Source organism: Stylophora pistillata, chromosome 1, assembly GCF_964205215.1.
Source record: "Stylophora pistillata chromosome 1, jaStyPist1.2, whole genome shotgun sequence".
NCBI lineage: Eukaryota > Metazoa > Cnidaria > Anthozoa > Scleractinia > Pocilloporidae > Stylophora > Stylophora pistillata.
Genome location: NC_142519.1, coordinates 59,070,768 through 59,094,429, shown reverse-complemented (window position 1 = coordinate 59,094,429; position 23,662 = coordinate 59,070,768). Strand labels below are relative to the sequence as shown.

General features: G+C 38.0%; 4 protein-coding genes across 4 annotated transcripts in view; 1 reads left to right on the top strand and 3 right to left on the bottom strand.

Moving 5' to 3' along the window:
- The window catches only part of LOC148743408 (G protein-coupled receptor GRL101-like), a 169,644-nt gene that overhangs the window by 52,644 nt on the left and 93,338 nt on the right, over positions 1-23,662 (top strand). The window lies entirely within an intron of this gene.
- LOC111320042 (uncharacterized) lies at positions 610-14,143 on the bottom strand. Its single transcript, XM_088751178.1, has 10 exons — positions 14,022-14,143; positions 13,431-13,502; positions 9,836-9,907; positions 9,392-9,463; positions 7,982-8,053; positions 7,195-7,266; positions 4,212-4,283; positions 2,608-2,679; positions 2,167-2,238; positions 610-1,481 (listed from the first exon to the last, which is right to left on the bottom strand). The coding sequence occupies exons 1-10, from the start codon at positions 14,141-14,143 to the stop codon at positions 1,364-1,366; spliced, it is 816 nt and encodes a 271-aa protein (XP_088607304.1). The 3' UTR covers positions 610-1,363.
- On the bottom strand, positions 15,393-17,582 carry LOC148743418 (uncharacterized). Its single transcript, XM_088751172.1, has 5 exons — positions 17,488-17,582; positions 16,974-17,045; positions 16,701-16,772; positions 16,311-16,382; positions 15,393-15,529 (listed from the first exon to the last, which is right to left on the bottom strand). Exons 1-5 carry the CDS (start codon positions 17,580-17,582, stop codon positions 15,439-15,441), a joined length of 402 nt encoding a protein of 133 aa, XP_088607298.1. The 3' UTR covers positions 15,393-15,438.
- LOC148743417 (uncharacterized) lies at positions 18,859-22,240 on the bottom strand. Its single transcript, XM_088760429.1, has 6 exons — positions 22,105-22,240; positions 21,888-21,959; positions 21,374-21,445; positions 21,100-21,171; positions 19,406-19,477; positions 18,859-19,094 (listed from the first exon to the last, which is right to left on the bottom strand). The coding sequence occupies exons 1-6, from the start codon at positions 22,200-22,202 to the stop codon at positions 19,019-19,021; spliced, it is 462 nt and encodes a 153-aa protein (XP_088616555.1). The 5' UTR covers positions 22,203-22,240; the 3' UTR covers positions 18,859-19,018.

Sequence of the window (23,662 nt, the reverse complement as noted above, 5' to 3'; positions counted from 1 at the left end):
GAGTTAATTCTCTGTTCCACCATTTCTGTTCAAAGTGTTACGCGGTACAACATTTATATATGTATCTACGGATATCGCCGAAAGTTTTGTTCCTTACAGTGTTGTGAGCTTCGATAGGTTGCAAAAGATTCGGTCTGGCAGTTTCTCCACTTTGTTATTAGAAAGATCCCTGAAAGTTGCAGGGAAAATGAGTTAGAGGAAACATATTAAAACCACAGATATAAGTTTTGTTCCTTACAGTTTTGTGAGCTTCGTTAGGTTGCTAAAGATTCCTTCTGGCAGTTTCTCCACTTTGTTATTAGAAAGATCCCTGAAAGTTACAAAGAAAATGAGATAGAAGTTTCAGAAACATCTTCAATCCACGGATATAACTCCCATAAAAAAGAATAATAACAGAATAAGGAAAACAATAAAAAAATACTCTAATACCCTTTACTAGGACTAACACCCAGTGGGTTTTTCATGGGTTTGACTCGGCACTTCAATTTACGCTTCCGAGTTAATTCTCTGTTCCACCATTTCTGTTCAAAGTGTTACGCGGTACAACATTTATATATGTATCTACGGATATCGCCGAAAGTTTTGTTCCTTACAGTGTTGTGAGCTTCGTTAGGTTGCAAAAGATTCGGTCTGGCAGTTTCTCCACTTTGTTATTAGAAAGATCCCTGAAAGTTGCAGGGAAAATGAGTTAGAGGAAACATATTAAAACCACAGATATAAGTTTTGTTCCTTACAGTTTTGTGAGCTTCGTTAGGTTGCTAAAGATTCCTTCTGGCAGTTTCTCCACTTTGTTATTAGAAAGATCCCTGAAAGTTACAAAGAAAATGAGATAGAAGTTTCAGAAACATCTTCAATCCACGGATATAACTCCCATAAAAAAGAATAATAACAGAATAAGGAAAACAATAAAAAAATACTCTAAAATCGTAGTGGATTTCGTTGAACATAACTCGATGGAAGTATTTTATTTTTTGAAACTCGTAATAAGTTAAATGTAAATACTGCCTATTGCATTTACTTGAAATAACAGAACCTACAGTTCTTCCAAGTTCACCAAATCTTTTAAAATGTGCTTGGGCAGCACTCGGATCGCGTTCTCCTGCAGCCATCTGGGTGGAATTGTAAAAATTTAGCTATTTTAAGTTACAGAAAATATTTTACGCAAAAGTGTTATTGTGGTGAATTTCCAACCTGAGCTCAGATACCTAATGCTCACCGAAATCTTATTCCTGTTAACCCTAAGTGGGAACGAGCTTTTCTTCCTTATTTAGATCAAGGTATACAGCACTGCTGAAATTAATTTTTTGCACACTAATTCAAAACTAATCAATTAAGGTCTCACGGGAACGGCATAGACTTTTAATTATAATTGTAATTTTGCTCGTGGAAAGCTTGGTTTTTTAACCCACAGTTTTGATAAACTCCTCAAGCCATCAAACAATCCCTTTGGTAGTTTTTCCAGATTGTTGATGTGAAGACGTCTGCATAAGAAGAGGAGTTCAAGAAGTGTCGTCATGATAAAAATTTAGCAAACAATATCATATAAAAATGAGGAAACTTGCACCCTGAATTTGGATTATAACATAAATCACGTAAAGCGCGCGCTCTAATTGGTCAACTCAGTGTCTACTATTTGCTCATGGGGTACGCTGCTGACGTGAGCAAATGTTTCCAAGTAAGTAAATGTTTCGCAAGAAATTGTTTTTTATGTTATAAATCAAATGGTAAACACCACAGCGTACACAATGGAGTTATGGATGCACGCGGGAAGTGGCTAAGCACAAGAGAAACGTAAGAGTCGCACAAGGCGATGGTCGAGAGTGACTCTAGCTTCTTGTGGTGTGGTGTGGTGTTTACCATTTGTTAACTAATGAACATCTATTTAACAGATTTCGACCAGTCCACCTCTGAAGCTCAGTTTCCAAGAACTCAGCATTACTAACTTCATCAGTGATAAGTTACTTTAAGATGTCTCTTTTTTAAATATTATTAAAAATCATACAAATAGCCGTCCGTTATTTTACTTCGGCTCGTAATCAGTTCTTGTGCCACCAGATATTCAAGGGTTGTATAATCTACCCCTAGAAATCTTTATCGCTCTCCCTAAAATGTGTAGTATATTGCATGCGCTTATTTAGTTGGTAAAGAAAAACACACTTTACTTACAACTGCTCAAGCTTTACTGACTGAGTCAATAGAGTATGGTGCAACTCCTTGATTTTGTTATTGTCCAGGGATCTAGAAGAGTTAGAGAGTATGCAAAACAGTTGCATGAGGAAGTGTAATAAATCTGTTCACGTTTGTCTTTGCGGCTTAGTTAAAAGGCAAAATTGGAAAGAGAAACCAGGAGAGAATGGAGCGAGCAAAGATCCCTAAACATGCTTCAAATAGGAGTTACTACTCTTATCTGCTCGGGACCGTCAATCTGTAAACCATATCTGTTATCATCCTCTCCTACTCCCTTTAAGATTGACGACACTCGGCCGTAATTTAAATATATTTTCGCTAATTAATGAAAACGAATCTCAGCAAATGGTGGGTAAATGTTAGCAAAACCGATATAATCTTTAGAAATAGAATTCATTGATTATTTAATTTAAAACTTACAGATAGGTCAACTCGGTGTTGCTATTGAAGACTCCCTTCGGTAGTTCCTCTATCTGATTTTTGTCTAGATATCTACGAGTATGTACAAGTCTGTGAGTTGAACGCCGGTCTTACGTAGCTGTTGTTGTTCCTTTTTAGTGGTTGTGAATTTAAGGATTTATTCATGTAATATAAGCGTCAACTAACGATGTTTGACTGGTTGAGCCAACTACATTTCAATGAATAATCACAAAAGGCAATTCATTGTTCATAACCAACCATGGGTGTCGTTTCTTCTCTCGTTGTAGTTTAGTATTTTTTACTTGCGTTGCCCTGGAAAAATCCTGGTACACTCGATTTATTTTGAAATTGGTATTTTTGATATTGAAAAACTAGTCTCAAGCCAGACTTAACCTTAAACAAAACGATAGAGACAGCAAATGACGTTGTAGGGGCTGGAGATTAGAAACTCGGCAATCGCCGATGAATTCATCAATTCCTTTAATTATTTGAAAGAGACCTAACTTCACCACAGGTGGCCCAAAGTCTGTCACAGGCTCTTTCACAGTGGATTATTAAAGATTTTGTGTAGTGATTTAGTTGGACTTGCTTTTGAGCTCCGTAAATGTAAATTTGTGCGAAATAATCAAAGAAATAAAATCTTACCTTCACAGAGAGTAGTGTATGTTGTTCTCCTCGCGATTTGACTGCGGAGGCCGTTTCATTTTAGCTTCACGCCCTAATCATCACCGAGTCACCGTGCACAAGATACGGGAAGGTAGGAAACTTCTGTTGACACATGCTCGCCAAAATCGCTCGAAAACAACACTTAAATACTTTTCCTCGAATCAAAACTTGGCAGCACGAAAGCCAAATAGTTGCCCTTTACGTTCACCGAAAAAAATCCCAGAAAAGTTGGTTTGTCGAGCAATCAATCCAGCGAGAATTTCAAATTAACGACCGTACTGAATTCTTCTAATGCGTGGAAGGAACATCTTGTGCAGCTGAGAGACCGTTCATGCGCGGTCAACCTGGACCCTAGTCAAATCTCTCTCAGCGGGTCCTCCCCGTAGTCTTCTAACACCAACCCTTCACACATACTAGGGTACCCGGTATTTCTATTGTTATCAAGTATAACAAGAAAACTGTGAAGTTAAGATGGACAGTATCAACGATCTAGTCCAGTCGATGAGTCTACCCGGGGTACCTTAGTATGTGTGAAGGTTGGTGTTAGAAGACTATGGGGAGGACCCGTTGAGAGAGATTAAACAACAAATTTACATTTACGGAGCTCAAAAGCAAGTCCAACTAAACACAAACCCTTTAATAATCCACCGTAAAAGAGCCTGTGACAGAGCTTGGGCCACCTGTGATTTCACATTATGAAACATTATACGTACGTTACAGAATTTTGACTACAAGTGCATTGCTGGTATGCGGTATGCGGTTTTGCCGATTCTCTGAAACTATTTAAAAGGCCTTTTCAAGTAAAGTTAATGAATAACCAGATTCTTTGCTCATGGTGGATGAGTGTTGACATCATAGTTCCGCATTCTCGTCAAGGATCAACTGGTTATTGGTTAAGACTTTTAACAGCGATAAATGTTCCAAGGTTCTTCACTTACAGCTCCTGTAGCTTGACTAAAAGATTAAATAAATCACCAGGCAAGTTCTTGATTTCGTTATTTTTTAACAACCTATAGAAGTTTAGAAAACGTTTCTTGAGGGTGACAAGATAAAACATGAAGAACTGTTACTCAAAGTTTTCAAAATTTGATATTCTAGGAAAATAGAGAGAAAACCACTAACAAATATCTGTTTTGTTTAAAGCAAGGTTCTTTGCAAACAACGACTAAAACAAGGTAATTTTCCTTTTATCGAATGCACGGTAAGAGTTTCAAAGCTGACGTCTCGAGCGTTAGCCCTTCGTCAGAGCAATGAAGGAATTGTGGGTTGTCTTTGTGCCTACACGCAAAAATGGAGTTACGCTATTGGTGGGAACATGGTAACAAGAAAAAAAAAGGATAAATTAGTACAATGAAAAGCGTTCGTTGATGCCTTGGGGATTAACAGTGACGATTTGAAAGATAAACTTCTGTTCAGAGTTTTGCAGCTTTTCGAACTACATAAATGTAAGGAAAGGCCGCAGACTGCGATATGCCGCTTAGAATGATAAGTCAGATTAAATTGTCTAGCGACTGGTTTTTAATGCATCCTTGTTATTCCTCTCTACTGTCACGGAGGTGTTCTCGGAATCGGTCACCTGTCCGTCTTCTCCTGTTTCAGCAATGAATATCTTTTTGCAATAAGTGAAAGTTATGCAATAGATGACTTTGGCGGAGGTGCACGTGAAGTGATTAGTAATCTTAATTGATCGTGTGGGTCCCGATATTTTCTAACTTTATGAATGAAAGGACAAGATTTGCATCGTGAGCGAGTGCATTTGAAACTTGTGGGCTGATCATTAGTTTGTACTGAACTTCTGACCAAAAAGTTGCCTATGTTTTTTAAGCCTTTGAATGAAATAAGTGGAGGTTGCGAAAAGATAGTACCAGTCTCTGAATCGTTTTGAAGTAATTTAAAGTTTTTATGAATAATGGATTTAACTGCGTGGTTGTGAATGTGAAATGTGAGAGTGAATAGAATGCGGTGAGTATTTTCATTCTGTGACATTTGTAGTGCTGACTGTCGAAATATTCGTTGGGCGCGGTGGTGACCCGCTTGAACGACAGAAACAGGTTCCTTAACAGTATATCTGAGCATATCCACATGGAATTTGTGCACTACAAATGCTGTATTATTATTATTATTATTGTTATTATTATTATTATCATTATTAACAGTGCCTGGATCAAAACAATGTTTGAAAGCTAGGAGAACTTTGCCATCGAGAATGACAGAATAAATAGAGAGATGTAATATCCATAATCAACTGAAGTTTGTCTTCGCCAAGAAAATTAAAGCCGAAAAATTTCTGGTGCGCGTTGGCTTTCTTTAAAACTTGACGGTAAAGTTTCGACGATAGGAGCCATAATTTTGTCTAAATAGCTGGAAACAGGTTTGGTGGGACAACTGCAGGCCAAGACAACGAGTCGACCTGGGTTGTTAGGTTTGTCAATTTTAGGTCAAAAGTAACTCAAGCGTTCTAGGAGGGTTGATGGCGAGACTATTTGCAGTAGCCGGCAATTGTAAAACAATGAATAATTGAATCACCGCGCAACTTCTTGTTGTTAAACAGTCTTTGAGTTTTTAAGAATTATTAACGATATCGATACTGATAATAATAGTATTGAATATGTTTATGTACAATAGACCCGTTAAATACCTACAAGTTAGACAAAGAGAAATTCCTCCATTTGGCGAAATTCGTCGCATAAATCAAGAAAATCAGCGAAAAAAAGACCTGATGTTACCACACCCCACAGGCCTCTGGGAGTGCGGTACACTCCCAGATTTCCGCGCGGTGCGCATTTTTTTATTTTCGAGATGGATTTCGCCGGAAAGGAGGGATTGCAGGAGGTAAATCCTTCATTCCCTTTTTGTATCGCACCCTACGAAAATAACTATTATTTCCTGATCTTAAGAGCTACTGACCGTAATCGAGAATCCGCCGACAGTTGCAAAATGTCGTAATTCGTTTTATTTTTTTTAAAGGACCCTTTTAATGAACCTTTTTCGAAAATTATATCAAAAAGTTCTATCGCGCTTTTTTTCTCCAAAGAATCGAAGAGTTCAAAATACGCCTAAATGGCCGTTGCCCCCCCCCCCCATAAAGAAATGAAAAGTTATGCAACTTTGGAAACTTCGTACGCTACAACGCGATGCAATCCCACTTTTAAATTTGTGTACTAACAGATGGTCCTTTTATCTTTTACGTTTAAGTCTGAATAGTAACCCGTTGAAATAAAGTACTTCCCGTCTCTTTCGCGGAGGTAAAATAAAGTTCAACTTCAATGGCCTATGAACAGGTCTGCCATTTATACATAGAAATCGTAATGTACATCATCGTAAAGCTTTATCCTTGTATTTTAATTCCTCCAATTCTCTATTTTGGCCCGCTATAAGCGGCACTTCCAGGTTTACATAAGTTAGGGCTAGTTTGTCGAAAATGCAATGCGAACCGCTGAACAGCCGTCACGACCCGTTTAAAGGCCTTTAAAAAGGTCTTGTATGATATATTTACAAACCAAAATATATATCATCTTAAAGCTTTGTACTTTTAGTTTAATTCCTCTAAGTTTCTTTCTTGGCCCGCCATAGGTGGCGCGTCCAGCTTTAAAAGAGTTTGGGCTAAAAAATGACAACAAATGTAAAGCGATCCGTTGAACGACTGTCACGCAAGAGGTCGAGGCCCATCTTTCAACTTGGCCAGGAATGTATCGTTCTTAATAAGTTCTGTTCTATGTTACTAATCTATCGTTTAGAGTCGGTTGTTTAACATAGTATTTTCTGAAGGGGAATTTGAACAGATTGCCAGTGTTCTCTTTTAATGAGTAATTTTCAGTTCTTTATCGACCACGACATAAGGAGAATGCCATGCAAATATCAGCGCCGAGCAGATATAATATTTCAATATAGTATTTAGTGATGATTAAATTGGTCACTTACAAGTCGGTCAACTCCGTGTTGCTATTGAATACTCCAGGTGATAGCTCCTTTATCTGATTGTCATTTAGGTATCTACGAATACAGACAGGTTTGTGAGTTGAACGTCTTGCGTTACTTTTGTTGTTTTCTTTTGAGGTTGTTAATTTAAGGCTTTGTGATGAATTGGAAAATGTAAAATTTTTTGAAAAGCTGAAGCAAAGTGTTCTCGTTATAAAAGCGTCGACTAACATTGCTCGACTAGTTGAGCCAACCGCGCGTCAATGAATAAAAAGAGACATTTCATCGCTGATAACAACTATGTGTTTAACTTCCTTTCCACTCTTGTTGTTGTTTGGTATTTCTCCTTTCGATGCCCTGGAAAAATTCTGAGACATGCAAACGATACATTTTGGAATTGTTATATTTCATATCGCACAATTAGTCTCAAGCCGGACTCCACTTAAACAAAACGACAGTGACAGCACAGGACAGTACATAGGCTTAAGATTAGAAATTGAATAATCGACATGGACTCATCGGTGCCTCCAATTAGGAGATCCTATATTACACTGTAAAACAAGTACCCACTGTACGGAATTTTGAATAGAGCTATCTTGTGGGTTAACGAAGTTTCTATTCACTGATTCCCTAAAATGAGTTTAAAGGCCTTTTTAAACAAGATCAATTATTAACCAGATTCTATGCTCGTGGTGGATGACTTTTGATATATCCCACATTCTTCTTATGGATCAACTATTTACTGTCCAAGACTCCATCAGCGATAAATATTCAAACGTTCTTCACTTACAGCCATTTAAGCTTGACTAAAGGAGTAAATATGTCTTTTCCCAATTCCTTGATTTTGTTATTGTTTAACCACCTACAAGTGTTTAAAAACATTTCTTGAGGGTAAAAAGAGAAAGCATGAAGAACTGCTCGAGATTTTCAAAATTTAATAGTCCAGGCGAAAGAGGGTAAATATAAGCGGTACGCAAGCATCCATTTCTTTCGCTGATTTTCCTGACATGCGATACGGAGGGACTGCTCGTAGTCTATTTGAAGTTGACCAATTCGGTTTTGTTATTAAAGACTCCAGGAGGTAAATCCCTCATTTAATTGTTCTTAAGTCACTAGGAAAATGACTGATATTCCCTAATTTTAAGGTCTTTTCTAATACAGTTGTTAATGTGAAGGTGTAGTCTGATCGTCCGGGTGAGTGTAGTCCTGAGAAGGACTGTTGTCGGTGGCAGTGACTGACGTTTCGACAACCTGTGCGGAAGTCATCATCAGAGTCAAGTGAATGATTGTTGTCAGTAGAATGTTCTTATTCCAGTTCGTGTGAAATGATCGGTTGGTTTTGCCGTGATGTTATTGGCTGTAAGACTCAAGTGACGTAAGTCGTTCGTGATTGGTCTGTTTCGGTCTGTCGGTAAAGCTAGGTTGTTCTTTTTCGGTCGTTTGTGATGTTTATGTCGTGAATGAGTCGTTTGTATGGGGCGGGTAGGTGTTGACATCTGTTTAGGGGAGTCTGTTCTAAGTTAGTAAACCAGCTTTCCAGAGTCAGTCGTTGAAAATAGTCAGTGCTGTAGGTTAGGCATTGCGCAGAGTCCCAGTCAATGTTGTGGTTGGTAAGTCGATGGTGTTCAGCAATGTGATTGCTGACATCACCTTTCCTCGTCGCCCGTCTGTGTTCAGTCAGTCTTGTTGTGAGGTTTCTGCCAGTCTCACCGATGTAGGAGGCTTGGCAGTCGGAACAATTGATCTTATAAATCGTTCCCTGTCTGTTCCTCGGTTCGTCTTTGTCTTTAACGTTGGTTAGTAACTGACGTAGTGTGGTGATGGGTTTGTGGGCGACGCGGATATTGAAGGGTAGTAAGATGACGTCAGTCACTGCCACCGACAACAGTCCTTCTCAGGACTACACTCACCCGGACGATCAGACTACACCTTCACATGTTACCCCCGGGTTCAAACCATTTACTGCACAGTTGTTAATACAGCTTCTTAAAGTCGGTTATTCAAAATAATATGTGCTGTTGCATGAGTAATTTAAACAGATTTCCACAGAAAGGTGTTCTCTTTCAGTGGAAGTAACCCTCAGTTCCTTGTCGCCCACTAAATAAAGAGAATTCTAACTCATGCCAAGAAAATGTAAGCGTAAACTGATATAACATTTCAATATAGCATTATCTGACTATTTTCAACTTTGGGAACTTACAATTCGGTCAACTCCGTGTTGCTATTGAAGAATCCAAGTGGTAGCTTCTCTATCTGATTGACACTGAGATTTCTACGAGGACATAAAGGTTAGTGAGTTGAACGTCTTGTGATGCTGCTGTTTGTTTCTTTTCGTGGTTGTGAATTTAAGGTTTTGTTTGGCATTGGAAAAAGGGAACTACACAGTGTTCAGTCACAACAAAGGACGGTGCGTAAGTTTGAGATTAGAAATTGAATAATCGACATGGTGCCTCCAATCACCCAAAAGAGAGATTCGATTTCAAACTTTTGGCACATGCGACAATAGAGAATTTTGACTCGAAGTACATTGCCGATATGCGAAGTACTCTGAGACGTGTACAGAGGCCTAAACCAATGATAAACAAGATTCTGGTTATTATCCAAGACTCTATCAGCCATACATATTCATAGGCCCTTCACTTACAGCCACTGAAGCTTGACTAAATGAGTAAACAAATCACCACGCAACTTCTTGATGTTGTTTTTGTTTAACCACCTACAAGAGTTTAAAAACATTTCTCTCAGGTAACAAGACAATGCAAAACGATCTGCTCGAAATTTTCCAATTTTGATATCCAAGGTAAATACGGAGTAAATATAACCATCGTACGCGTGCATTGAGAGTTGTGATACGAACATGAAGTCTTTCTCAGTCGCTAACTAATGTCTTTTGGGGTTCTCGCGACGATGAACCTAACGGTAAGGTTCGTCACACAAAAGGATTATGGCTTCACTGACTCAGTAACTAAATTACTACGCAAAAAGTTGTCGTTCGACAATCTTTGAGTATTTTAGAACCAATAAATATAACGATTAGGATAATAATAGTAAATATTTAAGTTGACCATAAACTTTTTTACTGTCTTGCAAGTTATACTACTAGAAAACCCTCCTTTTTGGCGAAATTTATTGCGCAAGTCAAGAAAATCAACGTTGAAAAAATTTTATGTAAGCACGCCGCACGGAGTTCTGGGAGTCGCCTCACTCCCATAGTTTTGCGCCGTGTGCTAACACGGGATCAAATTTTTCAAGAAAGTCAAGAAAAAAAGATTTGATATTACCACACCACGTGGAACTCTGGGAGTTTGGCGCACTCCAACAGTTCTGCACCGTGCGGTAACAGCAACTTTTTTCCCTGAATTTTTAGACTTCGGCGACTGATTTCCTCGAAAAAGGGGGACTGCTCGTAGTCTATTTCAAGTTGACCAATTCGGTGTCGTCATTGAAGACTCCAGCTGGTAAATCCTTATTTGGTTGTTTTTTTGAGTCTCTACGAAAATGACTGATATTCCCTGATTCTAAGGTCTTTTCGTAGTTACTAATTTAGAGCTTCTTAGAAACGGCTATTTGAAATAGTATGTGCTGTAGGGTAATTTCAACAGATTCCCACGGAATAGTGATCTCTTTTAGTGAGTAACTTTCAGTTCCTTATCCACCACTTAATTAACATATTTTTAACAAAAGGCTTGCTAAAAGGAACCCAGTGATATAGAGCTGTAGTAACGGTAAGCTCAGCCTTCATGAACCGATCAACTTCTTAGCGAGTAGGTAGCGGAGAAAAGAGAGAGACTTTCTCAAAAATATTTTTATTAGTATAATGATAGAGTTGATTTAAAGGCTTCCAGAAAAACATTTTCTGTTTATAAGTATCGGTAATGATCTGGCAACTGACAATTACAGAGCGAAAAAAAGCGCACGGACACTTTCGATTAAATGGCAAACAAACACTTGTTGAATGAATATGGCGACGAGTTTCTCAACAAAAACAGTCAGTGATCCTACGGAAAGTATTATTCAATTCAAGCCAAGATTCATCTTTAAAGATTTAAATCTGTTTAGTTTTAAATGGCAAGGAAAGTCGTTGAAAGGAATTTCAAAATGTATGTTTTGAAGTTTGGAGAGTCTGTTTATTTCTTTATTGCAATGGCGTTTGTAAATCATGATCTTGTCTTTGCTCCACCGAAATACTTAGGTCAAATGACACAATTTTCCAGCTGGACGCAAAGGGATTTAATGCGGCTTTTAATTGAATTGAATTTGAATTGAATCTTTATTTAGGCATAAGATAAATAATCACATATCCTATGTTACAACATTAAAAGAAACTATATATATAAATTACAGAGAAAGTCATGTTAAAAATTATAAGACTAGATTATGTTTAAAATTAAGCGGTTGACAAACGTGTTTTTGAACCTATCAGTGTTTATTTTAGGATGGTGACTTGTCTCTTTCCTCAGATTGTACTTGGTTGATTTCTGTTTTGGCATTATAGCTCTTAAAGGGGGTGTCGTATTATTAAAAACATTCTTGAAGATACGTGTGTCTTGTCGATCTAACAATTCATAGACATTAATGTGGTCGGATGTATACTTGCGCTTATAACATCGACCTAAGAAACATATGATTGTTGTTAATTCGGAATTTACAGCGCCAAATACGGGCAGCCCGTATAATACATTTGGTAGAGCCAGATTTAGAAACAGATGGTCTACTTCGGCCTGATTGTACCCTTCTTTCCTTAAAGAATTTAAAATGAACAGGCACTTGTTTGCTTTGATTAGTTTTCCAGAATATGTGTTATAAACCTACTATCTTCCTGAAATGTTACCCCTAAATTAGTAAGCTCTTTTGTCTGTGGTATTCCAGACACAATAGGAAACTCTATTGTACAACCTTTCTTGCGGAAAATGATTTCCTTGCACTTAGATGGATTACTACTCATATCATTACTTCTACACCACTGGGAAAACTGATTAATCAGTGCGATAGAATTGTCATTATCACTTATCACAGGCGAGATAATGGTTGTATCATCAGCATATTTTACCAGTACGCTCTTATTGTCCAAGTGTATCTCTAAATCACTGAGGAAGACATTGAACAAGTGCGGCCCGTTGACACTTCCTTGGGTGGTACCTTTGTTGACACTTTTCAATTTACCAATAAATCCATTGCTAATGACTCTCTGCTACCTGTCTTCCAAAAAGCTTAGATACCAGTTAATTATATAAGGGCTTAGGCGGAGTTGCTTCAATATGTGTGAGAGGAGATCGTGTTTCAAACTGTCAAAAGCCTGGCTGAAATAGGCGTACCGCTTTGCACTCTGGGATATCAAGACATTGATTGACAGTATGTTGGATAGTCAGTAGAGCATTCGTACAGCTCCCTCCCTCTATGTATGCAAACTGTGAGATCCCAGAATGTTCATCGAAGGTCTGCCATGCGTGTGTTCCTTAGACAGCTTTCTCAAAGCACCTTGCGATGACAGGTGTCACATTTATTCCGCGGAAGTCTGATATTCCCTTAGGTAGATCAACCTTCGGCAAGGGGTTCAGGTCTGACTTTTTCCAAGAGACAGGCCAGGCGTGTGTTCTAAGAGACAGATTCCAAATCCTGGTGATAACTGGAACGAATAGCTCGGCGTAGTCTTTCCATATAGTGTACGGGATACCATCTGGTCCGGTTGCTGTTTTCTTTATACGCATGAGAGAATTCAGGACTTGTCGCTCTGAGATTTCTGGGACTTCCTGGTCTTCACTAATCTCCAGAGGTGTTGGCTTTATGTAGGCGTGGTCAGTACATAGGTCACCAAAGTAGTTATTTAACGCATTGAGTTCGTCGTGGCCAAGAATTGAATTCCTTCCTTGAATTCCTTCCGAATCGTTTTCTGTAGTGCAATGTATGGTAGATGTGCCCAAATTCGAGGAACTTAATTGTTTATTTGCAGAAGGACTCAAACTTTGCTTAACGATTTATAACGGACAAATTGTTTACAAGAATTAAGATATCAAATAAATGAAAGTTACAGCGATCAACTGTAAACACCTTGCGTTTTAACTTTCTAAGTTACTTTTTGTGGAGAATGATTAAATTATAAACGGCCAAGAATTGAAATACTCGGAGAGTCAGGGCCGCTGGAGCGCGCGAATAAGCCAATAAGATTCGAGGAGTAAGGATTCCGGACCGCTGAGATGCTTGGAAAAAAATAATGGTTACTCAAAACTTTGGTGACTTACAAGAACTTCAGCTCCGTGTTGTTGTTGAAGACTCCAGGTGGCAGTTCCTCTATCTGATTGCCATCCAGATGTCTACGAGTTTATACAAGTTAGTGAGTTTAACGTCTTCCTTTCCTGTTGTTTGTTTCTTTTTGGAGTTGTAAATTTAAGTTTATTCGTCATCACAGTGGTCAAAATCCTGTTGGAGTCCGCAACAAATTTTGTCCAAGGTATGATGACGAATATCATTGTCGATAAGAGTACAGACCACGCTAAACCACTGTCGTTTCGTTTTTACCGCAATATGGACGTCAGTATTGACGAGCTGATCAAGGCATTGCGTGACACATCTTGCTTGACTACGGCAAACTGGCCAATCAGATTGCGACATTACTACCAATTGCGCTTAAAAAGACTACATGGTCGGTAAGTGAAGTTTACATTCAAAGATCATCTGAAATCAGTTTAAAGGCCTTTTCAAGTAAATTGATGGTTAACCAGGGTCTATGCTCAAGGTGGATGATTCCCGACAAATTCCACATTCTCGTTAAGGATCAACTGGTTATTTTCTAAGACTTTATGTGCGATAAATATTCAAAGTTCTACACTTACAGAATCTGAATCTTGACTAAAGTAGTAAATAAATCACCACTCAATTTCTTGATTTTGTTATTGTTTAACTCCCTGCAAGAGTTTGAAAACGTTGCTTTGAGACTACGCTTCTTAACTGCCATCCATGCATAGATCTCTTTATTGAGATCTATTGAGAATAGTGCAATGAACACGGTGAAGTCTTTCGCAGTCGTTAAAAAATATCTCTTAGGGTTCTCGCTTTCTCGCGATAGTGAACATAAAAGTAAGGTTCGTCACTGACGATATGGGCTAGCTTATTAGGTAATTAAATCTTTTCGAAACTTGTGATGCAATGCGATTGCGCAATAGTTAACGCTGCAAACGAGTCTTACGCAAAGTGCGAAGTAGACTATTTCATGTATGAAAGGTTCATATTTTCTGTCTTTCAGAAATGTGTTGCTTTCAGTAAGATTTGAACTGAGATTATTCCATAGAAAGTGCGCACAAATGATTTTTATTCACGAGTTGTAATGTAGAATAATGATAATAATAAACATTTTAACGTGGAGAAACACTTAGCTAGAGGCTAGTTTACAGGTTTTCCACGAAACAACTTAAAAAATAATTCAAATTGAAAAGAACGTTTGCAAGTACGACACGCTGACCACTCGACCATGCTACCTTCAATATCAGCGTATCAATACCTCGCATCAAAAAACAATAGAACGAGTAAACGCAGCGAACGAGGTGGGTAAAACTGAACCTGAAAGTCGTGACCTGAGAGAGAAAACCTTCAAAGACGATCACATTTCACGCTCTCTCCGCCTCCCCTTTCTACGTTGGCAACCCAGAATACCTCGCGTTTGCAAATGAAACAAATTCACCGATAAAAATTACAAAGTTGAATTTGAAAATTCCAGTATAATGTCATTTATGAAGATTGAAGGATGCTCTACTCCTCCCTGTCAATATTGCCGATCTGAAAACCCTCCATCCCTATTCCAATACCTTTTTGGTTCACTAGCCTACCATGTATGAGTTATATAGAGGATATAACATGGCCGCTTGGGGATACGAATTTTATCCTCTCGTGCTGAAAGTATCTCTCACTCGTTCGCTGCGCTCACTCGTGAGAGACACTTTTAGCACGAGAAGATAAAATTCGTATCCCCAAGCGGCCATATAATGTTCTGTTTATTATAAAGATACTGATGAAACTTCAAATCAACCGACCGCGCGCCTGAGCGAAAAGCTCTATTGTAATTGGGTAATTATGTTGGTAACCATGGCCACACCAATATCCTCACACGCGAAAGATAAAAATAGTAACTTCACTGCGCGCGGTGAAGATATGATTTTTAGTAAAAGGAGAAATCCTGGTATTTCATCAGTATTTATATAATAAATAGCAATTCTTGTCACATCGCGCTTCAATAAAATAAGCACAAGCATAGGTTTAGATATTGTTTACATACAGTTGGACCAACTCTGTGTTGTTGTGGAAGACTTCAGGTGGTAGCTCCTCTATTTGGTTTGTACCCAAGTACCTAAAAGGAGGATACATCCTGCATTGAGGTTAAACATTTAACCCCCGGTTTATTGTTGTTGTATATTTTCTCAAGATTAATACTATAATAGTCATCTAAAGATGGATGCTCTGGTGCATGTGAAAACGGAGATACTCTTCACTCACAGCCTTTTCAGCTTGACTAACTGTGAAAAGGAGTCACCTCGCATTTTTGAATATAAACTAGTGGGCAACACTTTTACGAACAGTAGTTGAAAAACTTCTTTATTCTCCGACACGTTCCGCCTAACTGTCGTAGACTTCTTCAGGGAGTTTTACAAGTATAACTAAATACCTGTAAAAACGCCTCTAAACGCCTCTAAAACTGTGGCCCCCAAAACATTTTTCTCACCTTGCCTTACACGTTTTAAGATCTTTCAAAAAACTTCGACTGTTCCTGTTAGTAAGTCCAGCCAAGCCTCTATGGCCATTGGCCCCGTAACTTTGGCTTATAAACACAGGCGTTTAGTTATACTTGTAAAACTTCCAGAAGAAGTCTACGACTACGACAGTTAGAGTCGGACAATAAAGAAGGATCAACTAGTTACTATCTCTAATGTATTGCTTTACACAGCGTTATAATTACACTGTAAGGACAATTCCTATTAATCAATCATGTTGTAAATCTACTTTCTTAAGTAAAAGTAGAATAACAAATCACGGAGTATTGTGTGGTAAATATACTATCTTGATCATCTAATAAACACTCTACATTGTCCAAGACTTGATCAGCGATAGATATTCAAAGGTTCTCCACTTACAGCCTCTGCAGCTTGACTAATGGAGTAAATAAATCACCACGCAACTTTGTGATCTTGTTTTTGTTTAACCATCTATTGGTGGATAACAAGATAAAGCAGTCAAAGCATGTACAATTGCTCTCAGTTTTCAAATTTAAATAACGAACCAAGACTAGGGAAATAGAGCGTCATAGAGGGTAAATATAACCATAGTACGCTTTTTTTGTCAGTCGCTAACAAATATCCGTTGTGGTTTTCGCGATGGTGAACACAAAAGTAATGTTCCCTCACTCACGACGACTATGGTTTCGTTAAACAGTATTTCGATTATTTTAGAATTAATAACGCTAACGATCATGACAGTAAAAAAAAATTGGTAAAAATCGAGCACAAACTTGTTAACCGCCTTACAATTTGACCAATTCAGTGTTGTAGTTGAAGATTCCTGATGGTAGCTCCTCTATCTGATTCTCTTTTAGGGTCCTGTAAAAATGATACATAATGAATTTTTGGGTGGAACTTTTTAAACGTCCGTTAATTATCGGCATCTCTTCAAATCTTGAGAAATTAATTCAGTCCTGTACTAGGTTTGCGATCGTTAACTTTTTCAATTTTATTTTCTGTAAGAAATGGCACGATCTGAGACACAAAATGGCTGATATAAGAGTAGCAATTTTCACTTACAGCCATTGCAGCTCCATTAACTGAGAAAATAAATCACCACTCAACTTCTTGATCTTGTTACCGTCTAACCATCTGTAAATGTTGAAAACTTTGTCTCACTATCATATAGGAAAATGCGACTGCTAAACTGGTAAAACTAGAGAACGAGGTGGGTAGTACGGAACCTGAAAGTTGTAACCTGACAGGGAAAACCTTAAGAGACTATCAAATTTCGCCCTCTTTCTGCCTCCCCTTTCCACGTTGGCAACGCAGAATACTTCGCATTTGCAAATGAAACAAATTCACCGATAAAAATTGGAAAATGGAATTTGAAAATTCCAGTATATTGTCATTTATGAAGATGGAAAGATGCTCTACTCCTCTCTGTCAATATTGCCGATCTGAAAACCCTCCAACCCTATTCCATTACCTTCATGGTTCACTAACCTACTATGCATGAGTTATGTAGCAATTCTTGTCACATCGCGCTTCAATAAAATAAGCACAAGCAGAGGTATAGACCTTAGTTACTTACAGTTTGACCAACTCTGTGTTGTTGTGGAAGGCTTCAGATGGTAGCCCCTCTATTTGGTTTGTACCCAACTCCCTAAAAGAGGATATATCCGGCATTGAAGTGAAACTTTTAGCTTGCTGTGTACTGTTGTTTTATTTATTCTTAAGATGACTTCATTAATAGTCAGCTAAAAATGGGTGTTCTTATCCATATAAAAACGGATATACTTTTCACTCACAGCTTTTTCAGTTTGACCAACTGAGAAAAGGAGTCACCACGCAACTTCTTGATCTTGTTATTACGTAACCATCTGGAAGTGTTGAAACTTTGTCTCATAAGAAATTATCAGTGTTCTATTGATAAACAGAGGGAAGAGGCGGAAAGTACACAGCCGTAACATTAGGATATGAGAGAGAACACATGCATGTACGACTTTCTTTTGTGTTCTCCCTTTCTGTCAAATTTGCTAAAAACGTCGAAACCCTGGAACATTCGCGTAGTTTGGAAGTCTTAGCTCGCCGTAATCCCCTATATACTCTTTTAGTGAGTAATTTTCAGTTTATTATAGACCACTTAATTAAGTAAGAGAGTTTTGACGAAATGCTTCCTAAAAGGAACCGAGTGATTTTGGGCTGTAGTAACGGTAAGCTCCTTCGTGAACCGATTATCTTTTAAGCGAGTAGATAGCGGAGAAAAGAGAGAGACTTTCACAACAATATTTTTATTAATTTAGTATAATGATAGAAGTCATTTAAAGGCTTCCAAAAAAACTTTTTTCTGTTTATAAGTATCGGTCATGATCTGGTAACTGACAATTACAGAGCGAAAAAAAGCTCCCGGACACTTTCGATTAAATGGCAAACAAACACTTGTTGAATGAATATCGCAACGAGCTTCTCAACAAAAACAATCAGTGATCCTACGGAAAGTATTATTCAATTCTAGCCAAGATTCATCTTTAAAGATTTAACTCTGTTTAGTTTTAAATGACAAGGAAAGTCGTTGAAAGGAATTCAAAATGTATGTTTTGAAGTTTGGAGAGTCTGTTTATTTGTTTATTGCAATGGCGTTTGTAAATCATGATCTTGTCTTTGCTCCACCGAAAAACTGAAGTCAAATGACCCAACTTTTCCAGCTGGATGCAAAGGGATTTTAGTGCGGCTTTTACTCATTGAGTTCCTTCCGAATCGTTTTCTGTACGTAGTGCAATGTATGGTAGATGTGCCCAAATTCGAGGAACTTGGCTTGAGTGTTTATTTGCTTAAGGACTCAAAACTTTGCTTAACGATTTATAACGGACAAATTGTTTAGAGGAACTAAGATATTAATTAAATGAAAGTTACTGTAATCAACTGTAAACACCTCGCGTTTTAGCTTTCTAAGGTACTTTTTGTGGAGAATGATTAAATTATAAGCGGCCACAAATTGAAATACACGGAAAGTCAGGACCGCTGGAGCGAGTGGAATAAGCCAAAAAGATTCGAGGCTTAAGGATTCCGGACCGCTGAGATTCTTGGAAAAAAAAAAAATGGTTATTGAAAACTTTGGTGACTTACAAGAGGTTTAGCTCCGTGTTGTTTTTGAAGACTCCAGGTGGCAGTTCCTCTATCCGATTGTTATCCAGACATCTACGAGTTTATACAAGTTAGTGAGTTTAACGTCTTCCTTTCCTGTTGTTTATTTGTTTTTGTAGTTGTAAACGTTAGTTTTTGTTTTCCATCGGAGTTACTTTTTGAGGAGGATTATTAAATTACAAACGGTTAATAGGCAACAGATTTCAATACTCGGAGCGTTCTGCACCCGGGATCTGAATGGGAAAATCCGGACCGCCGGAGCGCGCGAAATTAAATTAGCCAATGAAATTCGAGTAATTAGGATTCCGGACCGCTGAGATTTTTGGGAAAACAATAAATGGCTACAATAAACTTTAGTGACTTACAATTGGTTCAACTTCTTGTTGGTGTCGAAGAGTCCAAGTGGTAACTCCTCTATCTGATTTTCACCTAGTTGTCTACGAGCATATACAGGTCAGTGAGTTGAACGTCTTGCTTTGCTCTTGTTTATTGTTTTTTTTGTTTTTTTTTTTGTGGTTGTACATTTAAGGTTTTGTTTTCAGTCAGAAAAATAAGAGTTTGTGACAATCGTTGAAAAGTAGAGCAAAGTGTTCACGTCAGCAAAGGACGCTGCATGAGCTAGAGATTAGAAATTGGACATCCACATGGATTGATCGGTGCCTCCAATCATTCAAAAGAGACCTGATTTCACGCTGTAAACCAGGTACGTCCTTTACAGAATTTTGAATACCTAACGGATAGACAGCGGTTTAGTGTGGTCTGTACTCTTATCGACAACGATATTCGTCATCGCAGTGGTCAAAATGCTGTTGGAATCCGCAACAAATTTTGTCCAAGGTACGATGATGAATATCGTTGTCGATAAGAGTACAGACCACGCTAAACCACTGTCGTTCCGTTTTTACCGCAATATGGACGTCAGTATTGACGAGCTGATCATGGCATTACCTGACACGTGTTGCTTGACTACAGCAAACTGGCCAATCAGATTGCGACATTACTACCAATTGCGCTTAAAAAAACTACATAGTCGGTATGTGAAGTTTACATTCAAAGATCATCTCAAATCAGTTTAAAGGCCTTTTCAAGTAATTTGATGGTTAACCAGGGTCTATGCTCAACGTGGATGACTGCCGACAAATTCCACATTCTCGTTAAGGATCAACTGGTTATTGTCTAAGACTTTATGTGCGATAAATATTCAAAGGTTCTACACTTAGCGGAGAATCTGAATCTTGACTAAAGTAGTAAATAAATCGCCACTCAATCTCTTGATTTTGTCCTTGTTTAACCCCCTACAAGAGTTTACAAACGTTGCTTTAGGGTAGCAAGACAATGCAGAAAAAAACTGCTCGAAATTTTAAAATTTTGATAGACTAGACGAATAGATGGTAAGTATAGTACACATCTGTTGAGAATAGCGCAATGATCATGGTGAGCTCTTTTGCAGTCGTTATAAAATATTTCTTAGGGTTCTCGCTTTCTCGCGATAGTGAACATAAAAGTAAGGTTCGTCACTCACGATTATGGGCTAGCTTATTAGGTAATTAAATCTTTTCGAAACTTGTGATGCAATGCGATTGCGCAATAGTTAACGCTGCAAGCGCGTCTTACGCAAAACGCGAAGTAGACTATTTCATGTATGAAAGGTTCATATTTTCTGTCTTTGAGATATGTGTTGCTTTCAGTAAGATATAGACGGAGATTATTCCTTAGAAAGTGCGCACTAACGATTTTTATTCACGAGTTGTAATTATCAAAAAACAATTAAACAAGTAAGCGCAGCGAACGAGGTGGGTAGAACGGAACCTGAAAGTTGTGACCTGAGAGGGAAAACCTTCAAAGACGATCACATTTCGCACTCTCTTTTCGCCTCCCCTTTCAACGTTGGCAACCCAGAATACCTCGCGTTTGCAAATGAAACAAACTCACCGATAAAAATTAGAAAGTTGAATTTGAAAATTAAACAATCTTTCGATTATTTTATAATTAATATCGATAACGATCATAATAGTAAAAAAAAAATATAGAACGAGCACAAACTTATTAACTGCCTTACAATTCGATCAATTCAATGTTGTAGTTGAAGATTCCTGATGGTAGCTCCTCTATCTGGTTCTCCTTTAGGGTCCTATAAAAGTGATACATAATAAATTTTTGGGTGGAACTTTTTAAACGTCCGTTAATTATCGGCATTTCTTCAAATCTTGAGGAAATCAATTCAGTCCCGTACTAGGTTTGCAATCGTTAACTTTTTTAATTTTATTTTCTGTAAGAAATGGTACGATCTGAGACACAAAATGGCTGTTATAAGAGTAGCAATTTTCACTTACAGCCATTGCAGCTCCATTAACTGAGAAAATAAATCACCACTCAACTTCTTGATCTTATTACCGTCTAACCATCTGTAAATGTTGAAAACTTTGTCTTACCATCATATAGGAAAATACGACTGCTAAACTGGTAAAACTAGAGAACGAGGTGGGTAGTACGGAACCTGAAAGTTGTCACCTGAGAGGGAAAACCTTAAGAGACTATTACATTTCGCGCTCTCTCTGCCTCCCCTTTCCACGTTGGCAACCCAGAATACTTCGCATTTGCAAATGAAACAAATTTACCGATAAAAATTGGAAAATGGAATTTGAAAATTCCAGTATATTGTCATTTATGAAGATGGAAGGATGCTCTACTCCTCCCTGTCAATATTGCCGATCTGAAAACCCTCCAACCCTATTCCATTACCTTCATGGTTCACTAACCTACCATGCGTGAGTTATGTAGCAATTCTTGTCACATCGCGCTTCAATAAAATAAGCACAAGGAGAGGTATAGACCTTAGTTACTTACAGTTTGACCAACTCTGTGTTGTTGTGGAAGACTTCAGATGGTAGCTCCTCTATTTGGTTTGTACCCAAGTCCCTAAAAGAGGATATATCCGGCATTGAAGTGAAACTTTTAGCTTGCTGTGTATTGTTGTTTTATATTTTCTTAAGATGACTTCATGAATAGTCAGCTAAAAATGGGTGTTCTTATCCATATAAAAACGGATATACTTTTCACCCACAGCTTTTTCAGTTTGACCAACTGAGAAAAGGAGTCACCTCGCAACTTCTTGATCTTGTTATTACGTAACCATCTGGAAGTGTTGAAACTTTGTCTCATAAGAAATTATCAGTGTTCTATTGATAAACAGAGGGAAGAGGCGGGAACTACACACCCGTAACATTGGGATCTGAGAGAGAACACATGCATGTACGACTTTCTTTTGTGTTCTCCCTTTCTGTCAAATTTGCTAAAAACGTAGAAACCCTGGAACATTCGCGTAGTTTGGAAGTCTTAGCTCGACGTAATCCCCTATATACTCTTTTAGTGAGTAATTTTCAGTTTATTATAGACCACTTAATTAAGTAAGAGAGTTTTGACGAAATGCTTCGTAAAACGAACCGGGTGATTTTGGGCTGTAGTAACGGTAAGCCCCTTCATGAACCGATCAACTTTTTAGCGAGTAGATTGCGGAGAAAAGAGAGAGACTTTCACAACAATATTTTTATTAATTTAGTATAATGATAGAAGTCATTTAAAGGCTTCCAAAAAAACTTTTTTCTGTTTATAAGTATCGGTCATGATCTGGTAACTGACAATTACAGAGCGAAAAAAAGCTCCCGGACACTTTCGATTAAATGGCAAACAAACACTTGTTAAATGAATATCGCAACGAGCTTCTCAACAAAAACAATCAGTGATCCTACGGAAAGTATTATTCAATTCTAGCCAAGATTCATCTTTAAAGATTTAACTCTGTTTAGTTTTAAGTGACAAGGAAAGTCGTTGAAAGGAATTCAAAATGTATTTTTTGAAGTTTAAAGAGTCTGTTTATTTGTTTACTGCAATGGCGTTTGTAAATCATGATCTTGTCTTTGCTCTACCGAAAAACTGAAGTGAAATGACACAATTTTTCCTAAATAGTACCCTAAAAGGTACTATTTTCTAGTGAAAATTGTCTCGGAATCTGGGACCTAGTTCACGGCCTTCGTGACGTAATTTTGTGTACACAAAACACTGAGTTGCAGAACATGTGGAGGTGAGAGGCGAGTCATTCATTCATTTGAGCGAGTGTCACTCTGCTGATTCTATAAATTATAGAATCACTCTTTTTGCCACTCTGTAATCCATGTTGGTTTCGATGGCTGTACACAACTTAAGATGACTTCCATAATAGTCAGCTAAAAATGGGTGTTCTTATCCATATAAAAACGGATATACTTTTCACTCACAGCTTTTTCAGTTTGACCAACTGAGAAAAGGAGTCACCTCGCAACTTCTTGATCTTGTTATTACGTAACCATCTGGAGGTGTTGAAACTTTGTCTCATAAGAAATTATCAGTGTTCTATTGATAAACAGAGGGAAGAGGCGGGAACTACACAGCCGTAACATTGGGATCTGAGAGAGAACACATGCATGTACGACTTTCTTTTGTGTTCTCCCTTTCTGCCAAATTTGCTAAAAACGTAGAAACCCTGGAACATTCGCGTAGTTTGGAAGTCTTAGCTCGCCGTTATCCCCTAAATTCTCTTTTAGTGAGTAATTTTCAGTTTATTATAGACCACTTAATTAAGTTAG

Bases quoted from the DNA above. Each gene is read 5' to 3' on its own strand.
- LOC111320042 (XM_088751178.1), bottom strand. From the start codon at position 14,143: ATGGCAGTTAAGAAGCGTAGTCTCAAAGCAACGTTTTCAAACTCTTGC. The intron at 13,503-14,021 runs GTAAGTGTAGAA...ATAAACTCGTAG, and splicing joins TTAGTCAAGATTCAGATTCT to ACATCTGGATGGCAATCAGA. The intron at 8,054-9,391 runs GTAAGTTCCCAA...AAACACTTGTAG, and splicing joins AACACGGAGTTGACCGAATT to GTGGTTAAACAATAACAAAA.
- LOC148743418 (XM_088751172.1), bottom strand. From the start codon at position 17,582: ATGCCGGATATATCCTCTTTTAGGGAGTTGGGTACAAACCAAATAGAG. The intron at 16,383-16,700 runs GTAAGGCGGTTA...ATCCACCAATAG, and splicing joins AACACTGAATTGGTCAAATT to ATGGTTAAACAAAAACAAGA. The intron at 15,530-16,310 runs GTAAGTGGAGAA...TCCTCCTTTTAG, and splicing joins TTAGTCAAGCTGCAGAGGCT to GTACTTGGGTACAAACCAAA.
- LOC148743417 (XM_088760429.1), bottom strand. From the start codon at position 22,202: ATGAGACAAAGTTTCAACACTTCCAGATGGTTACGTAATAACAAGATC. The intron at 21,960-22,104 runs GTGGGTGAAAAG...ATCCTCTTTTAG, and splicing joins TTGGTCAAACTGAAAAAGCT to GGACTTGGGTACAAACCAAA. The intron at 19,478-21,099 runs GTAAGGCAGTTA...ATATGCTCGTAG, and splicing joins AACATTGAATTGATCGAATT to ACAACTAGGTGAAAATCAGA.